The sequence below is a fragment of the Artemia franciscana genome, chromosome 9, assembly GCF_032884065.1.
Source record: "Artemia franciscana chromosome 9, ASM3288406v1, whole genome shotgun sequence".
In the NCBI taxonomy this organism is placed as follows: Eukaryota; Metazoa; Arthropoda; class Branchiopoda; order Anostraca; family Artemiidae; genus Artemia; species Artemia franciscana.
In genome coordinates this window covers 29900545-29919938 of record NC_088871.1, presented here as the reverse complement: position 1 = coordinate 29919938, position 19394 = coordinate 29900545, and the positions used below count along the sequence as shown (strand labels likewise).

The 19394-nt window shown below is 35.8% G+C and overlaps 3 protein-coding genes across 4 annotated transcripts in view; 1 reads left to right on the top strand and 2 right to left on the bottom strand.

Moving 5' to 3' along the window:
* LOC136031259 (short-chain dehydrogenase/reductase family 42E member 1-like) overlaps nucleotides 1–19394 on the bottom strand; it is a 443764-nt gene that overhangs the window by 120874 nt on the left and 303496 nt on the right. The window lies entirely within an intron of this gene.
* The window catches only part of LOC136031255 (secretory carrier-associated membrane protein 1-like), a 50729-nt gene that overhangs the window by 19986 nt on the left and 11349 nt on the right, over nucleotides 1–19394 (top strand). For both annotated transcript variants that reach the window (XM_065710673.1, XM_065710672.1), the window contains exons 4-5: nucleotides 9272–9353; nucleotides 16479–16607. In XM_065710673.1, coding sequence (XP_065566745.1) covers nucleotides 9272–9353; nucleotides 16479–16607 — 211 coding nt within the window. The remainder of the gene's footprint in view (nucleotides 1–9271; nucleotides 9354–16478; nucleotides 16608–19394) is intronic.
* On the bottom strand, nucleotides 296–8305 carry LOC136031254 (uncharacterized). Its single transcript, XM_065710671.1, has 2 exons — nucleotides 8140–8305; nucleotides 296–4600 (listed from the first exon to the last, which is right to left on the bottom strand). The coding sequence occupies exons 1-2, from the start codon at nucleotides 8275–8277 to the stop codon at nucleotides 563–565; spliced, it is 4176 nt and encodes a 1391-aa protein (XP_065566743.1). The 5' UTR covers nucleotides 8278–8305; the 3' UTR covers nucleotides 296–562.

Genomic DNA, 19394 nt, shown 5'->3' with positions numbered 1-19394 from the left:
CGGATTTTTGGAAACAATGTATGGAATCAAATATTTGCAATGCAAACAATATTTGGAAACAAAACAATGGTCTTTTCAAAATTTTAAAATTTAATTACGTGTAGAGCTACACAAAGCGGGGGGAGGGGATCACCTGAGATTGTCTCCCTCTCGTCCTTCTAGAAATCCTAGGGGTTAAAACGTGTATTTTCATTTTACCGACCCCCGTCCCTAGATAAGTCCTTCGATCCGCCCACTAAGAATGGGCCCTTTCTACCTATGTCAAATAAGATATAACAAAAGACCTACTAGTTATCAGGATATAAATATACTTTATTTGTAATAAGATTGTGCCAGCGTAACTTGAAATGAGAAGATACTGAATTAAAGTGATTAGAATGCAAAAAATGATAGAAATAGAAACCTTGCAATATTCAATGTAAAAACAACAGTAATAAATAGTTCACTTGCTTTAAAATAGCTTCGCACAAGATTTGGCATCTATTTCTTAGGGCTTCTACATCTAATTTTCTAAGGAAGGATGCTTTTTAAGACCAAAACCGACTCTCTGTAATAAGCAAAGTTATTTTTGGTATAACACTGTGAAGTCGAGTATAATTTGCTCCAAATTTCTCATATCAATTGCATCCTTATTAGAAGAGTTGGAACGGTATGTTTTTACTTCAATATCTAGCTTGTAAGGGAAGGGATAAACAATTTTATGCTCTGTTTTCTCGTGCTGCCATTCTTTAAGATGTTTGTCGTATCGGGTTTCATATGTAATGATAGGTAATAGAGAGCTGATAAGAATGTTAGAAAGTGTTAAGCCTTGTTGATGTATGGACACTGAATAATCTATGTCTTCAATACCGTTACCAGCCAACTTAGCCTGAATATCCACAACCCAGTACTTGCTGTTGAATTTCGTCACTAGAGTAAATTCAGAATTATCAAAATAACTCAATCTTTTGAATTCGCTTTCATAATCCTGTTTGTCCAAAATTAGTTGTATATTCCCCCTCTGCATCCCTGTTGAAGAATATAATTGAGTTCTAATCTTCTCTAGTGCATGTGTTAAAGAGTCTGGGACGGATGTCGTCACTATTTGTGGAAGGTTTTTAAGAAGGTTATCATCCTGCTGAATGTGACAAACTGCTTTAGCAAAGCAACATAAATTATTGTAAATTTTCTCCCCTGTCAGTAAAAGAGCCTTAGATTTTTGTGCAGTTTTTCTATCTAAATAAGCTACCTTATCATTATTTATGCTGTCCATGCTAGTGTCTATTATAGGAGCTATTGCTTGTATTAAGCTGTCAACAAATTCCCGTTCCTTTACTAAATTCAGTAGGTTTTCAGCTTCATAAAGCTTAGCTTTTATCCGAACTGCAATTTCCAGTAGGTAAATTTTAAAGTCATTTGTTTTGTCAGCTGCTGGAAAGCTTTCAACAATTCGTGTTATATTTATTATTACCCTTTTAATCAAATTGGTTTTTAGAATTTTGCTGCAAACATTGCTCTCTATTTTTTTGCCGTCTGATATTGAAATCAAGTCCCTCAAATCGCGAGAAAATGCAAATAGTTTTTCCAGGTATAAACTCTTGAATTCTTGTCCAAGGTTTTCAAGAATGTTATCAATGTTCTTTGCGGCACATTGTTCCTCATTTGTTTCATTTCCTATAGATCTCTGAAGGGCTGTTAGAATAGCGTCAGAAGTAGTTTTTAAATTTTCGATAGACGGTTGTTCGACTGCTTTTGTGATCAAGCTAAAAGACGGGGCTAAGGTCAAATGCCCCACACTAGGTGCTATGATAGGTATGGCTATAAAAAGGCTTAAAAGCATGCCAAAAACTGCTGCCATTGGTGAGAGAAAACTCATTATTCGTAGTTCAGTGTGTACATCACTTTTTGTTTGGATTTGTGTGATCAGGTGATGAGCTGCTTCAGTCAAGTGTCGAGTTAACTCATTATAAGAAAATGATTTCAAGCTATTTTCTAGATTCTTAGACTTAATTTCACTTTCCATAATCTCGTGCTCTAGCTCGGCTTTTATTGCGATTAGCTCGTAATTTGAGTGATCAATGAGGCTTTTCTCGAGACCTTGTTCTGCGTGAAGTATTTCTGACAGAGTTTTGTTGAGGTATAAACCTTTTATTTCAGCGAGATAATTTCCCAGTAGTTTATAGATACTTATATAGCGCTGAGTATTGCTTTCTACTTTGTTAAAGAAGGAAATTTTGCAACCAGAACCAGTGGATGTGTCTCCAATGTGACTAAGGAGGGTTAAAATTTCATTCAAGTTACTTGATTTTTCATACGGAAACTCTGGATTTTTCGGAAGATTGCTGTTTTTGTTGCCTGAATCTCCTTTGGGGCCCGTTGGGCCGTTTTGACCATTGGACGCTTTGTCTACTGGAAATTCTTCTATGAATTCAAGCTTTCCTTTCGTTGACGTAAATCCATGTTCTTTAAAAGGAACGAAAAGGATCATTTTCCATTTCTCTATACTTTTTACTTCTCTTGTATATCTCCATTTTGACGCTTTGATTAGCCCACCTTCCCCTCCTCTTCCCCCGTTACCACCACGTCCCCCTTCCCCTCCTTTTCCTCCTGTAGCTTCGAATTTTACCCTGTGAGCGGATTCATCCGGGACTCTGAGGTATAAACTACCTGGAGAACCTCCATCTCCTCCACGGTATCCTTTACCTCCTGGTCCACCATTTTCGCCAGCTTGAGCGTTAGAAGACGTGTATTCAAATACCCTGTTATAAGTTTGAACAGTTATTTCTTCCCATTCACTACCTATTCCTAGGTCTATGTAAACTGGTTGGTTGTGTCTTGTGCTAATGAGGTTCAGTTCTGATTCAGTCTTATTTTCATAAAAAGACAACTCGGATATCTCTTTTGGAAAGCTTCCGTCACTGCCTTTTGTTCCATCTAAGCCCCTCAGTCCTTCTCCGCCTGTTCCACCGTCTGAACCATGAGATTTGATTACAAGGTTCATTCCAATTATTTTGCTTGCTTTTAAGTAAACATTTCCCCCGTCTTTTCCTGTGTCACCAACTTTGCCTGGAGGAGCTTTGGTGATATTTCTCCTTAACAGAATTATTTCTGAATCCTTTTGAACAATTAATACATTTGTTTCAATTGCCAAAGAGGAACTATTTGTCTGGACACTGCCTGCAATGACACTAGCAACACAGTAAAAATGTTGAATCAACTGGTTAAAAGATGGCAACAATTCTGAGAGGTCACAGTAATCTCTAAATATTCTGACAGTGCGGCTGTCTTGGTAATCCGACATAATTCTGTCTGTCAGATAAGTATGATCATATCCTATCAAATTCCTGAACTCTTTATAAATTGTTTCTTTGTATTTTGCCATTTCATAAACTTCTTTTATCCACAAAAGTGGAAGTTTATCTTTGATCTCTGCTGAGCACTCTTTGTAAATGATTTTTGTCGTTGCATTTCTATCCGTATCTAAATCATTCGGATCAAAGCACTGATGATCATGTCGATCCAGATCTGTCCCTTGTGAAATAAAACACTCGAGCAGTTGTTCTCTTTTTCTCATGTACCTAGATCTTTTGGTTTTGCATTCTTCGAATTTTGCATGAAACTCCTTTTCTGCCTTTTCCAGGTCGGAAAGAATTACAGAAACAAGACTTATAAATTTACTGCGCTTGCCAAAATCCATGAAAGTGAGCTGTCTTAAAACTGTATATAGCTCAAGAAGGTCGTTTCTAATGGTATTCTGAAAACACCTTTGCTCTGATCCTTCTACGAGCGAGCAGGATGTTGTGAGCTCGTCCATCGTAGCACGAATGGTTTCTAGAAGCTCATCGCTCTCTAGAACAAAGCTTTTCCTAAGCCCTCCTACAATACTCATAAAATATGGATTTTGACTGTTTACTGCTGATGAACCGTCGAGAAATGAGCTAGTCAAAACGGTATGATCATTAGGGAGACGCTCGCTCCGTTTGTCTCGATTACTCACTTTTCTACCTGACACTAATGTGGCATTGTAGCTATCTCTTCTTAAGTAACCCTGTAGTGTCAGCCATTTTGTACCTGTTTCAGCCAAGCTCAGTGTCTCTTGTTTTCCTTGTACCATTTTTTGTTCGCTTGAGGTCATCTGATTGCTTGAGATTTTTTCTTTGGTTATATCATTTATGTTTACTGTTCTTTTAGCTCTTTTTGTATCCACCATGAACTTTTTAAAGGAATCTGTTTTATATTTTGAGCTCGTCATTTTGTATGGCTGTGAAAATTTGCAGGATTTTGTTTTATGCTGCTGCAACTGTGCCAAATCCACCTTTTCTAGTGCTTGGCTGTGTAGTCTCTTTTTTGTTATAAATTTTATTTCAAAAATAATTATCGTATCGTTCCCGGTATTCTTAAATTCTAGTTTGTTGTCCAATTTGACTGTCTGAAATAAGATTTCATATATTCCTTGCTCGCATCTTATGCTTGAATTAGATATGTTTACCTCTATGTCTTTTATGCAAAGACTCGTCCCTAAGAGTATAATATTATCCAACGGTTGAACTTCAACTCTTATCTTAGATTTGGGATGAAATAGTATACCATCATTGCTCAGTGAGCTTTTGTTGTATTGAACCTGAAAGAAAAATGTTTACTAATTTTTTTGTAATTACGACTTGTTTTTGCGAGTCTGCTATAAGAAATTTTTGAAACAGAAGTATCACGTCATTGTTCTGCTTAAATTTAAACTTAAGTTCCTCTAATAGTTATTAAGTGAGCCGTTAAGAAGCCAAATCAGCTAACTCTTGTTTGATTGGACTGCCTAGAAAACCCAAAACTGATGTCTAATTTTCTGAGCCCAATATAGACATTTTCTATTCCTTAGTGAAGGTAGAAGAAAGTCAATCATGTACGATTAGAAAAACATAAGAGGACATGGTTCAACATGTCGACTTGCATTACGGTGTAAGAAAGGGGGTAGAGTCTTAAGAAGAACCTCGAGGCCACTTCGTAATGCTAATTACACAGATTAAAAATAGCTGCATGTTCCTGATTCTTACACCGAGTCAGGATTTAACCCGTTTTGCATCAATTCGATATTTAGCTTGTTTAATCTAGTCAAAAGTCCTTGGCTACTAGAAGAGTTATTGAAAAATTGGGCTGGAAAAAGGAGTTTTATTTGGAAATAAGTTTAATCGAGTTAGCTACGAGGCAGAATCGTCTCTAGTCAGATCATTTTTCAGCGAAATTGTGCGTTTTTCTGTTATCTGTTCATCAGAAAGTTTTTATTTAAGTATTATTTATCGTATTTGTACTTTTATTATTTGTTACATTTAGATGGGCTATTGAAGGGCTCGCTGAAAAATGCTTTAGTTTCATGGCAATTCTGATTGATTGGAACCTGGTATGCAATAATACTATTGACGATAGTACTGAAGATTTAGCTGGACGGAATACTAGTAAAATATCGTATTGGCATGTTAAAAATTGAGAGAAAATACTTAATCTGGACTTAATACTTAATCTGGACTTAATAAGGAAAGAATTGAAAAAAGATGAGCAGAACATTTTGAGAATATCAAAAATCATGATAAAGTCACAGCAAATGATGTAGAAAAGAATGGAAAAATTTGTAACGTTTTGGTAGTGAAGGAAGATTTACTTTGCGAGGAAGAATTAGAGACCCTACTAAAAGGGTTAAAAAATAATGAGGTCCAAGGGACTGATCGTGTAATAAATGAGTTTTTGAAATATGGTGGTTTTGAAGCTGGGGGTAAATTAGGGAAGACTATGGGTATGATTTTTAAAAAAAGCGGAAGTATCTAGCGATTTTAAGAAAACTTTAATTATACACCTCTGTAAGAATGGCGACAAGAGTGAATGGGGTAATTTTAGAGGCATTAGCTTGGTTTCTGTAGAAAGGAAATTACTTAGTATGATGAAACTTTTTAGACATAGAGAGGCTGTAGATAAAGTTCTAAGAGAAGAACAGTTTGGTTTTAGGAATAGGAGAGAATGCGTCGACCAAATTCTCACTTCTTAGATTCCAAACTGAGAAGTACCTGACTCATGAAACCCCTTTGGTCCTCAGTTTTATATTATGAACAAGCGTTTGATCCAGCGGATAGAAGGGCTTAATAGAAGATCCTATCCTTGTGTGGTGTTAGTTTGAAAAACTTTTCATAGAAAAAACCGAAATTATATAAAACATTAATTTTTTCCATGAAAAAGACTATGTCAATAAAAACGAACAGAAATTAATTTCAACTTAAGAAACTGTTTCCACAAAACAAGTTTTTCAAAGAAAAGTAAAGAGCTTCATCAAGCCAAAAAATGGGCAGAGATAAAGTCAAACAATCTTCCAAGCGTAAAACTACTACATATCACCATCACTAAATAACTGAAACCCAAAGCGAACTGAAACTACAATTAATAACCGTGTCAAACTCAAAACGAGCAGAAGTTACTGAGTAGGGTTGACAACCCCCACGCCTTCTCAAGCCCAGAACATAATTTGTGCTTTACTGAAAACAAAATACATGAAAAACTTTAAAACTTTTTTGACTTTGATAAATAAAAATTATTAAGACTTTAAGGAATAATCATCAGAATGCCTATATTAAACTGACAATCCATGGTCATTTATTTTCTGTTTTTTTTTTTTTTTTCACTAAAGGGCAAATTATGTTCTGGTTTTAAGAAGGCAATGGGGTTGTCAATCCTATGACTTTTGACTCTTAAAAAGGGCACTGTAACTTCCGATTTCCAATCTAATGAGTCCCATCCGAGGTTTATACGGCTACTACTTCCATAAAAAACTTATATGACCCCATATGTTCATTATATGGCTCTGTTATATGTTCCTTGGACTATTTTCAACAAAATGACTATCTCACAATCTCAATCAGATGCGTTTGGGAAAAAGAGGGTTAGAAGGAGGTGATAGTTGCCCTCCTTCCCTTTTGCCTCCTAAAAGGGAACTAGAAATTTTAATTTACAATTGAATAAGTCTCCTGTAAAGTTTGCACGACCACCCCTTCCATGAAAACCATATATGCCCCCGGGATAAAACTTTCAATCCTTGCCCCCAGGCTTTGAGGGGTTGTTTCAACCTTGAAGGCATTTTTATATGATGTTTGTGATCAATATGGTAATATATGATTGATATGTAAACTTATGTAAAGTTAATGGTAAAATTAATAATTTCCTTTCATTAGAACATCGTAAATGGGAAGAAGGGGAGGCTAGAAATCCCTGCTGAGTGCCAGTTTGTGTAGCTTGTAAAGGACACCTGGCTTGTTAATATAGTTTAAAGCAAATCATTTCAATTCAGCCTATTTAGTATGTTCTTGAAGTTTAGGAAGATCTATGTTTACCCACGTTAAGACATGTGCGGGATTCTGGTGCCTTTGGGAGTGGGGAGCGGAGAGGCTCTTGCGTTAAAGGGGGCACCATTATGAAGAATGTGCTAAAAATCAAGTGAATTATACGAGCAATAGTATAAGAAATAGGAAAACACGTTAAATTCTCTATATTCGTACGTGTTAAGGACCCGAAGATTCCTTCCACTCCCCGCATAAGAACCTGAACTTACAGTTAGGGGGTATACGAGAATTCCTGTCAAAATCTTACAGGTCCCGACATACAGGTCCAAAAGTTCACGGTGGAGGATATGTCAGCGTTTGGTTTCGGATGGATGGTTTGAAAAGATGGGTTTGTTGCCCCAAAATTTCATTTTGGGGGGATCATGACCAATCCTCTGTTTTCATGCAAGCGTTTTGCAAAAGAAAAAAAAGTGTGCTTGTGAAACAACGTCCGGTTAAAGTAAAACATTCCTACCGACATGTACTGTGTTGAATGTGATCGATACGAACGAGTCTATGACGAATTGCTCTTGTTGGGCTGTGGGGCCATCTCTGGCAGGCATCATTTTGCAAATCTTGCCAAATCGAGGGTAGAATATATTGATCACTTTTAGAATACCGATGTAGCCGCAGCTTCAATGCTCTTGAAGTGACAGGCGGGAGGGAGCAAGAATATCGTCAGAAGTTCACGCCCCGCTACTTGATTTCGCAAATTATCCAACGCGGCTATAGTTACTGATCAATTGCCCTCTTTTATTTGGTTTTTGGGCTGAAATTTCAAGTGAATTTGAACCAATAAAGCTTCACTCACCCTCCTGCATCTGAAATTTCCAAGTTCATAGCTGATTCCATTTTGTTCTGAAGACAACCCTTTGATCTGTTTTGCAAAAACTTGTTCCAAAACAAGAAAGAGAACACACAATAGTTTGTGAAGTTTCATATTTTGCATCTGAAGTTGTAATGAGACCGAACAAAATTGATTATGAATCGGTTAATTAAGTTTTACAGCTTGCAAGAAAAAAGACTAGCGTTGCATTTTCTTATTTTTTTGCTAAATCAAATCTCTAAATTAAAAACCACAGAACAGTACATCATTACTTGATGTGCTAAGGAACTACGATTATTTTTTTTATTATTATTAATTGTGTTTTGATCTGGTTTTGTGTAAACGTCCCTCTTAACATTAAAGAAATAGTAATTTGCATAACATTTGCGCATTGTTGTATAAAAAGTCTTGGGTATAGAATTTCTTTCTTATAAATTTCTTCGTATAGATGTAATTTTACTAATCAGTTTAGCCAAATGCCAACGGAATTTAGTTATCTATGGCTTTTGGTTGCACGAAAAGATTAAAGAAGCTTTATTAACGAATTGGATTTTTCTTTTTTATTCACTAAGTTCTGTTTCGTTTCATTCTTTTTTTTTCTGATCGACTGTTTAAGTTTAAGTGCTAAAATTTGACTGCTTTTTATTTAAAAATGAAATGAAAATACAATAATGGTTTTATACTTATAAGCTCTATATAAGTAAGACAGTGAACATACATAAAATGATGATGCATATACTAATGAAATACAGAATATTTAGGCTTCACATCCACAAGTCTTTATCAAGTGGGAAAAAAGAGAAAAAAAAACTAGATTAAGCAACAACGCCGTATCCGCTGGGGGTCACTGTGTTTGACCCCTCGCCCCTCCCGAAATCTTTTTCCAACTCGTAAAAACGCAACGAACATGCGTATAAACAAATTTTTGATGCGATTTATTAAGTTTTTGTGAACTTCCTCCCAACAGAATTCCTGGTTTCGACCTTGTTAAACACTATAAACATACTAGAAAATAGCATTAAAAAGTTGAGAAAAGCACAAATGATATACAAAAAAAGAAAAGACAAAAGCTATATAAAAGGAATTACACTGTTTACAACTGCTCTTCTATTTCTAGAAACGACAAGAAGAACTAGAAAGGAAAGCTCAGGAACTAGCAAGGAGAGAAGAAGCATTGAGAAACGCTACGATCCCAAACGGTGAGCAAGAAATAAAATGCGAAGGGAAAAATTCATTGCAATCCATAAATTATCGCCCTACCCTTGGTTCATACTCATGCAATTTTTTAAGCACAAACTCATCGATAATTGATACAGAAAAGTCACACAAATGTTCACACAGAAACATTTCATTGCAGCCGTTGAAGTACAAAAACTAGTATGAATTGCATAAACAGCATAGAAATAGGAGTAGGCTAAATCAAGTTCTAGCCAAAGAAAAGCCAAGAAGAAATATTCCAGAGGATAGTCTGTATTAACCTAGGCTAGCTAAGAAAAATTGAAAATATAATTCTTATCTTCTATACTCATCTCCCTAAAAATTTTCCCCGTGGTCTTTAGGGTTAAATTTTTCTTTAAATGACCCTTATTTCTTTTTTCATACATTAATGGGGGATTTCTAACAAATATGATCTGTTTCTCATTTATATCCATTGTATGGGTTATTAAAGGTTTTAAGTCAAGATTAAGATTGGATTTTCTGCGGCTCAGTAGAAATATTTTGACGCAGCCGTGGAACCATTATGACGCATAAACTTGAAGCAAAAAAAAAACAACAAAAAACAGATGAGATTTCACTGATTACGTAAAGCGGTGGTTTTGTGTGAAAACGTTGTAGTGTGATCCAATGGTTTATTTTAGGAAAACCCCGTTCACTAATATAATAGTCTATTTCAGAGGTTCTGGCAGATCTGGGGAATGCAATTTCTTGAGGTCTTAGATTTGATTCTAACTTTTATTACAAACAGATAGTTTCTATTTTTTTAATTGGTAAACGAAGGAAAAGGTTTATTTGATTCAGTATTAGTCAAATAAATTCAATGGCAGGTCCGATGTTGAAATGAATTCAATTTTTTTTACGGATTTTGCATCGTTAAAAACTCTGAATTATAATAATGAGAATTATAACAGGGTACCTTTCAGAGCTGGACAATAATGCTTGGCAAAAGATTAAAAACGGTAAATATTATTGGCAAATAATTGGTGGCAATAACTGGTAAAAGTATTCCTTCTTCACATGCATATCAGTTGAAAAGAAGTTTGGCCAGTAGGCTCCAACCCCCCCCCCCTTTCAGGAACTTTAAATGTAAGTCAAAACTTTAAAAAAAAAAAATAAAAGGAAAGTAACAATTTTTGAAGCTGTATTAAAAGAGCTACCTAATACTGTGATATTACTTTCCTTTGCTGAAGCAAGTTTAGGTTGAAAGTATAAAAGAAAATGTTTCTTTTAAACAAAGAATGGACTTTTCTAATTTGGAGCAGTAAAAATTTGAATGACTCTTGCCTGTGTGCTTTTATGAATCTACGTCACTTCGCTTTTCCTCGTGATTTGGTGTAGTGTAACACATGCACCCTGAGCGTACTTCGGTTTAGCTATTCATAGCTTAGTTTTAAATTTACGGTAAAGTTCAAATTAAAAAGTTCAAATTTGCGGTAGGTATTCATTTCTGAGAAAAATAGAATTTAAATGTAAATTGAGTACAGTAGAAAATCCACTGCACGAAAACAACCTCAGATAGGTTTGAAGTCCATTAGCGCAAATTCAGAAAATCCAAGTGGATGAGGGGGGTAGGGGTGTACTGTCCTTCATAAATTTCTACTATCTTGAGCGTTCCCTTGTAAAAGTTAATTTTTTGCCTGCGTTTCTGCTAGCAATGCTATTTTTCTTGTTGCAGTGGACTACTATAACTTAAAACAGTGGCGGATACAGGGTTTGGGGATGATGGGGGAGGGGCTGTGTAAGTGAGCTGGGCTAAAAAATACTCATGTTTTGGGTATTTGTAATTTTAGCTAAGGGCGTCGGTTTTACTTTTGGCGGGGCTTCATATCCCAGTCACAATTATGTTTGTTTTAAAAATATTACTTAAATTTATAAACGTTTGCATTATCGGTAAGGAATTAGTTTGAATCAGTATTTTCTGCTGCAAAGTGTCCGATTTTTTTAGATGTTCTGACAAGAGAAATTATTGCTGCTCACGGCAATTTTGCCGCCCATAGAAATAGTTGTTTATATTATGGCAAAACAACAGCAATAGTCATTGAAGAAATAATTGCTACGAGTAAAAAGACCGGGTAGAATAAAAGTCTTTCGTGAACATAAAGGCAATTAAGACTGTCCTTTGATGTAATTAAAAAAAAACAAAAAACACTAAATATACATGCTTTTTCAACTGAAAATAAGGAGCAACATTAAAACTTTGAACAGAAATTATTCCATATACGAGGGTAGCTACCCCTTCCTCAACTCTTGTTCTTTGTGCTAAAGTCTTTAAGTTCTTTAAAAATAATTCTCGATCAAATCCAGCGGCTTTTGTGTTTGAACAGTCTTTCTTAAATAATTGTGACAAAAAGCCAAACTTTAGCGTTAAGAGCGAGGGTTGAGGAAGGGGTATATCTTCTCATGTACGAACAGACGTGGTTTGGGGGGGGCAGAAGGGGCACTTGCCCGGGGCGCAAAGTTTCAAATAAATAATCTAACAGTTATAATCATTTTGTAGTTTTTGAAATTAATTTTTATTAAAATAAAATAGACGGTGCAGTTGACACTAAATATAACCAAATTGAATCCAAAATTTTCATTTTTTACCGTATCTTTATCACCATTCCTTGAAAATAAAAGTAAGCAGACCGAATTTGATTAATTTTAATGCTTTTGTGATATTTTGCATTAACTGTTTTTTAATAAATGAAAACTTAATTTATAGATGAAAAGTTTGTTAAAATTCGGCCTGAAAATTTTTGAGAGAAAGGGGAGGGAGGCTAATCAAGATTTTGCCCTAGACGGAATAGAGGCCGGAATTTAGGGACGGAATTTAGTCCTTATTTTCAGCTGAAAAACCTTTTTTTCTACTATTATTATTTAAGTTTCTACCGTTTTTCAAGTCATGCCAGACTGTCTCATCAAATGGCTGAATCAAATTTCTATCTCAAAACTTTGATCGGATGTCTTTGGATAGAAAAGGGGCGTGGTAGGGGGGCTAGTAACCCTCCAATCTCTTGGTCATTTAAAAAGGGCACTAGAAAATTTGATATCCGTTTGAATGAGCCCTCTCCCAATCTTCTAGGGTTATTAATTCGATTCAGTCAATCTTGGGGAAAAAAACCAAATAAACATGTATCCTTGATCTTTCTTCTGGCAAAAAAAAATCACATTTTTCTTGATAAGAGTTTGAAACCACTGCAGTGGGGTTTTCCGATAAGCCGAATCTGATAGTCTGATTTTTGTTAAGATCGCTGGATGTTATGGGGGTGTCATTCCTCCCTTTTTTCAAAATCAGGCTAGTTTTCTCATGCTCGTAGCTTTTCATGGTTAACACTAAACTTAATGAACTTTATTTTTTTTAGATTATTTTTCTTATAGATAAAGCCACGCCAGTGAAATTTTGCTTTATAAGGCTCGAGTTGATATGATAGCAAAAAGCTTGAGTTCGGAATCTGATGTAATAGACTAGACTAGACTTTTAGCAAAAGTTTTGCTATATAGCCGACATTCCCGTTTCTCCCACTCCGTTGTAAATCTATGTTAATTGGCAAAACTTCCTTAAATCCATAGAAACTAAATTAATTTAAAAATTACTGAACTACAGTTTCTGAATCTTATGAACAACTTATGGAGGATCGTACTACTTGAGTGAGCCTGATGGAAGCGATATAAATACTTAAAGTAAGTTCTGCTTGCAAAAGCCATAAAAAATTCATCACCCAAGTACAAAATATGCTGATTTTTTTTTTATATTTTCATCTATATATTTTGAGAAGCTTTATGAGTGCTATTGATCATGCAAAAAGATTCTGTGGTATGAAGAAAATGATATACTGATTTACGGGAAGCACAAGTGTCATCCTCTTCTCTAGTCCCAGATCACTCACAGTAACCCCTTTCATTGTATTCATCTTTGAATCTAAAATAAAATGGGATTCCACAGCATGATCGAAGGGCATGTAATTTAATTTGACAGTTTCACCTATTCACATTGAACGGGAGAATATCGATCAACTTCAGGAAGAGTCTAGCATCTATGTCTGGCTTTTTTTCAAGCGTCATTCTAATAGAATAACAGCCTCGTAAGTCTGTTTTTATGGCACTTGGTATTAACCAAGCCCGTTATTCGGAAAAAAAAAAGAAAAATGTAGTATTTTTAATTTACGAACAGTTGATCAGATCTTAATGAAATTTGATCTTTGGAAGGATATCGTGTCTCAGAGCTGTTATTTTAAATCCCGACCAGATCTGGTGACATTGGGGGGGGGGAGTTGGGAGGGGAAACCTAAAATCTTGGAAAACACAGAGTGGATGGATCGGGATGAAACTTGGTGGGAAAAATAAGTACAAGTCCTAGATACATGATTGGCATAACCCGAACGGATCCACTCTCTTTGGGATAGTTGGGGGGGGGGGGGGGTTAATTCTGAAAAATTAGAAAAAATGAGATATTTTTAACTTACGAACGGGTGATCTGATCTCAATGAAATTTGATATTTAGAAGGATATCGTGTCTCAAAGCTGTTGTCTTAAATCCCGACCGGATCTGGTGACATTGGGGGGAGTTTGGTGTGGGAGAACCTAAAATCATGGAAAAGGCTTAGATTGGAGGGATCGGGATGAAACTTGGTGGAAAAAAAAACAGAAGTCTTAGATACGTGATTTACATAATTGGAACGGATCTGCTCTATTGGGGGGGGGGTTAATTCTGAAAAATTAGAAAAATGACGTATTTTTAACTTACGAAGGAGTGATCGGATCTTCATGAAACTTCATATTTAGAAGGACCTCGTAACTCAGATCTCTTATTTTAAATCTCATTGGGGGCAGTTGGGGGGGCGGAAATTTTAGAAAATACTTAAAGCGGAGAGATCAGGATGAAACTGGATGGGAAGAATAAAAACATGTCTAAGATACGTGACTGACACTACCGGACGGGATCTTCTCTCTTTGATGGATTTGGGGGGGGGGGTAATTTGGAAAAATGAGGTATTTGTAACTTACGAGGGTGATCAGATTTTAATGAAATTTGATATTTAGAAGGATCTTGTGCTTTAAAGCTCTAATTTTAAATTCCAACCACATCCTGTGGCATTGGGGGGAGTTGGAGGGGGAAACCGGAATTCTTGGAAAACGTAAAAATTGGTGTATTTTTATCTTACGAATAGTTGATCGGATCTTAATGAAATTTTTATATTTAGAAGGAATTCATGTTTCAGAGCTCTTATTCCAAATCCCGAACAGATCTTTTGACATTGGGGGGAGTTGGAGGGGGAAATCTTGGAAAATACTTGGAGTAGAGGAATCGGGATGAAGCTTGGTGGATAGAATAAGCCAATGTCCTTGGTACGTGATTGATGTAACCGTACCGGATTCGCTCTCTTTGGGGGGGGGAGTTGTTCAGTGATTTGGCCAGTTTGGTGCTTCTGGACGTGCTAGGACGATGAAAATTGGTAGACGTGTCAGGGAGCTGCACAAATTGACTTAATAAAGTCGTTTTCCCAGATTTGACCATCTGGGGGGCCAAAGGGAGAAGAAAAATTAGAAAAATTAGGTATTTATAACTTACGAGTGGGTGATCGGATCTTAATGAATTTTGATATTTAGAAGGACATTGTGATTTAGAGCTCTTATTTTAAATCCTGACCGGCATTAAGCCTCTGATTTTCCTTTTAAATCAATCTATTGATTCTTAGAATTCTGTTTGAGCTCATACCATATGAGCTCTTGGCTCTTAGCTCTTCTTCCCTCGTCACAAGTGCCATATGAGCTGTTAGCTCTTGTCTTTTTTTTCATACCAGTGGAAATATACTTTCAAATTCCGTAAATCTATATAAACATATTCGGTCCCTACGATGTCTAATCATCAGTTTTGTTGGAATTATCAAACGGTTTAGCTTTCTTGATCTGCCTTCCTCATGCGCTTTGTGGGTATAACACAGTTGATTTCGTGTCCTCAAGCTGAAAAAGGACAGTGGCTAAGGATTATTCTACTTGAACTAGAGATAGTAAGGTTAACAGTCAAGGCTAAGTCCTGCGATGTAACTCCGTGCTTAAGGCATTCCCCAATGGCGAGGTCTCTTTAGTTTAGTTTACGTTTAAGTGTTGTACAAAATTAACCGGGTGCGCGAAATAGACTTTGGTGATGTAGACTATTTCGTAAACCGCATCTGCCTGTCATAACAAGGAATAAAGTAAAATAAAAACGAAAGTATGGTTTTTCATTTTTGCCTGTTCCAGTATTTTGGCTGGCCATTTGAGACCCCAGTCTCGGTTTTTTACTTTTCTTCACTTTTTTATTGTTTGACTTAGTGGTGTATTTTTTGCTCAGGATCTTGAATTGTTTTATGTGAAATATATTTTAGACTGTTTTAGTAAAAAATTCTATTAGTGAAAACTGAAATTATAAAATTAATTTCCAAGTTTCATAAAATAGCAAGTTTCAAAGTCACCTGCGATAAGCCCACACTGATATTATTCATAATAAGTGGTATCGATTACTGTGATTATTGTTGAAACTTGGATTTCCTGGACTAGCCCCTCCCCCTCCCCTTAGCCTTTTAAATCATGCCTGTATCCGTGATCGCCGGCATCGATTACCCCATATTTTTGTTGTCAAGCCTTCTGCTTCTCATTGATTACCTACCCGTCGCGTTTCAGTGAGGGGCTTCCTGACTCTTTATGACGAAGAAAGACTGAGGATTCAATGTTTTATTTCTGTCTTGGAACTCTAGGCAATTTTTTATTGCTTAACGCCAAAAATGCATCTATGCCTTTATGAACATTGTTAAGCAATCATCAAGGAAGACTTGGTGTAGGCTAATGAGCTCTTATGTAATGTGAGTGTAATACTCAAGATATCATAGGAGTTCTTCGGTGGGGAGGGGTAAAAAATCGAAAATGGTTTTGTCAGAATAAAAATATTTTGCTAATTACTTCATAGTTTTGCAATAGGAGGAGTCTAGTTTGCTTCATCCTTTCTCTTTTGAGGCCATTGTATTACTTGATGAATCCAAGGTGAATCCTGATCAAATAAAGACATTGTATTTAATTCTTGGAGTTACTTCTAATCATGTGGAAATGGTAGCAATAATTCATTAACCATTTTGTATTGTACCTTTCAGTTCGACAGAACAATTGGCCACCTCTACCTAGTTTCATACCTGCGCAACCCTGTTTTTATCAAGATATCAATGTGGAAATTCCCGTCGAATTCCAGAGAGTTGTTCAGATGGTTTACTATATGTGGATGGGTAAGGCTGTTCGATTCTGTTTGATTCACTTGTTGCTTTTTTTTTTTGTCCTTCTTCTTTCTAATTGTTTTTGTTTCTTTCTTCTTATCTTGCACTTTCGTAGTTTAATCTAAAAAAAGAAATGTGATACAGACACAAATTACAAAGGGGCATAATTAAACAAAATACACTTGAGTTGCAGAGGGAAATTGAAGAGAAAAAAAAAGTCAAAGAAGGAAAATATGTAAAATGACAAAAGTCCAACTTCTTTTATTGCATAAAAGATTATGTAATAGCAAATTTTAGTATCATATAATTTTGTACATATAATTTTGTACATTATAATCAGAAGACAAAAAATTGATATGAAAAATAAAACTGAAAATAGAATGTATTATTTCAAAACATGAACAAGCAGAAAACTCACAGAAACAAAACTGTATTTGACCGCATGTAGTGATGGCTCTGCTCACAGTTTACAGCATAGACTCTTGGAGGAGAGGGGGAGTATTTAAAGTCCTTTTATTGGAGTGGTGGTGGTGGAGATCAGAGCATTTTCTCTTATTTCCCTGGGTGTCAGAATTGAAAAAGGATGTATCTTTTGGCCCCTATTTTTCGATTTGGCCAGCAAGGTGTGAAGAATGGTTTAAAATACATGGGACCACAGTATTGGATGCTTCGTATAATAATCATTGATCGATTTACTTTTAGGTCGTGGTGGAACTTTTTTCTGAAAAAGCAAAAAATCGGTGAATATTTATAAATCACTTTCCCGTGCATTTGCTGTCATAGCATAAGCTGGTTTTAAAACCAGCTCTGGGAAGTAACAAAAACAAATTTTACTTAGCGGAGAAGAGCTGGTTTTTCATGCAGCCTCTTTTTTACTTATTTCCTCTCTCGCTTTTTCTAAATTTGCACCTACATCTTTTCTTTCTTTTTTATATTTTTGTCTTAGTGGACAGTTATGTTTGCAAGTTGAATATTTAGATTTATATTTAGGCGGCTTAATTTGGCTAAGTTGCCAACAAGGCTTTTTTTTTAGAATTAGTTCAGCAAAGCAGATGCAATTTTAGAATGTTCAACAAACTTTTCTAATTTACTTTTTGTATATAAGTCACGGACAAGAAAGGAAAATTCATTTCAAACCATAACTTTATAAAATTTATGAGTATGGAATTATTTTGATAAATTTTAGATATGTTGCGCCAGAATAGCAAAATACTAAACATAATCTTATGCAAGAAGTTACATTTTGTAACCTCTTCCTAGCTAATGTATCTACTATGGGTTGCCTCCCCGTAGTAGTATAATATTTGTAGGCATGAATATATAATGAGTCGGAGGTAATAAGCTTGAGACTTTTTGTGCAGGATTTTGACTCTTGTTGATAGAAGAGCATCGCCAAGTGCTGAAAACCATGTTGTGACCAAGATAGGCCCAGGATTGCACAGAGCCTCTATTCTACTGGAGGCACAAGGGACTTCTTGCTGTCCGGTTCTTGATCAGTTTAAGTGCTTCGGTGTAGAGTTGGTAAGATGTGTTGGTCCTCATCCTGCACTGGTATCCGGGACTATTGCTTTTCCTGAGGTCAAAATAATTTCAATGACTTAATAATAATTTATTTATCACCCACTTCACTTAAGTGGAGTGAAATACAAAAGAAAAACAGCAAAAGTAATACAAGAAACAAATTTAATCACATACAGAAAAAAGACGGATAAGGCGATGAAAACATCCTAGCCTATAACGCGCTTCAATAGCTAGCTTGGCAGATAATTTTTCGAAAGCACCAGTAGTATCTGTCGCACAATACTTTTTAACCAGTTTTGTATTCCAGTAAGAACGAGGTAGACATAAAAGAAATTTGCAGTACCGGTAATAATTTATGCGAATACGTTTTAGATCACCAGTCAACAGAAGTGGCCTAATACCAGAATAGAAGAGTACAGAATGATCACAATATTTAAGTAAAGCCGAGTTAGCGCTCTTCTCCTATAGTGTCGCACGATTTGCTACAATCTTAGAGCAACCGAGCCTCAGCTTATAGAATTTGTAAAATGGAACTTGGAATTTTACAACGTTAAAAAATTACTATCGTATTGACATTTTGACTGACGAATTCAGACGATTCGAACTGGACTTAATAGGAGTTTTTGAAACTCATATCCCAGGGATAGGTAGCATGAAATTAGGTGATCTAGAATTTATTTGCTCAGATAGAAAGGATGGAATACATAGACAAGGTGTAGGGCTCCTGATGAATAAAGAAGCTGCTAAGTCTTATTTAGGCTGGAGAGCATTAACAATAGAATAATAATCGCTCACTTTATGACTAAGAAGTTCAGGGTATCAGTTATAGCAGTATATGCCCATGCAGGATCAGTCAGTAGAACTGACTGATGGAGATACTAGTGAATCGCATGAATTTTACTTAAGGGTTACAGGAGCAAATAGACAGGGTCCCAGGTAGAAATATGGTGTTCTCATTATGCTAACACCCAGGTTGGTAGAAACAGGGATAGATGGTATCCTAACCTAGGTAAATTTGGTGTAGGAAAAGAAAACAGCAATGGCTACAGACTGTTGTAATTTTGTATGTATAACAATCTAGGTATAGCCAATACGGTGTTTGGTCATAAAATGGTCCATAAGTTAACATTGTATTCACGTGATAGTAAGACAGCAAACCTTATTGATTGTGTTATTGTAAACCGAAGACTGGCAGGATCAATACAAGATACTAGGGTATATAGGAGTGCTGTTGATGTTACAAGCAAAGATCACCATTTTGTAGTGTCTAGGGTTAAT

Excerpts from the sequence above, each read along its gene's own strand:
- LOC136031254 (XM_065710671.1), bottom strand. The coding sequence starts at position 8,277 with ATGCAAAATATGAAACTTCACAAACTATTGTGTGTTCTCTTTCTTGTT. Across the intron at positions 4,601-8,139 it reads GAAATTTCAGATGCAGGAGG|GTTCAATACAACAAAAGCTC; the intron begins GTGAGTGAAGCT and ends TTTTTCTTTCAG.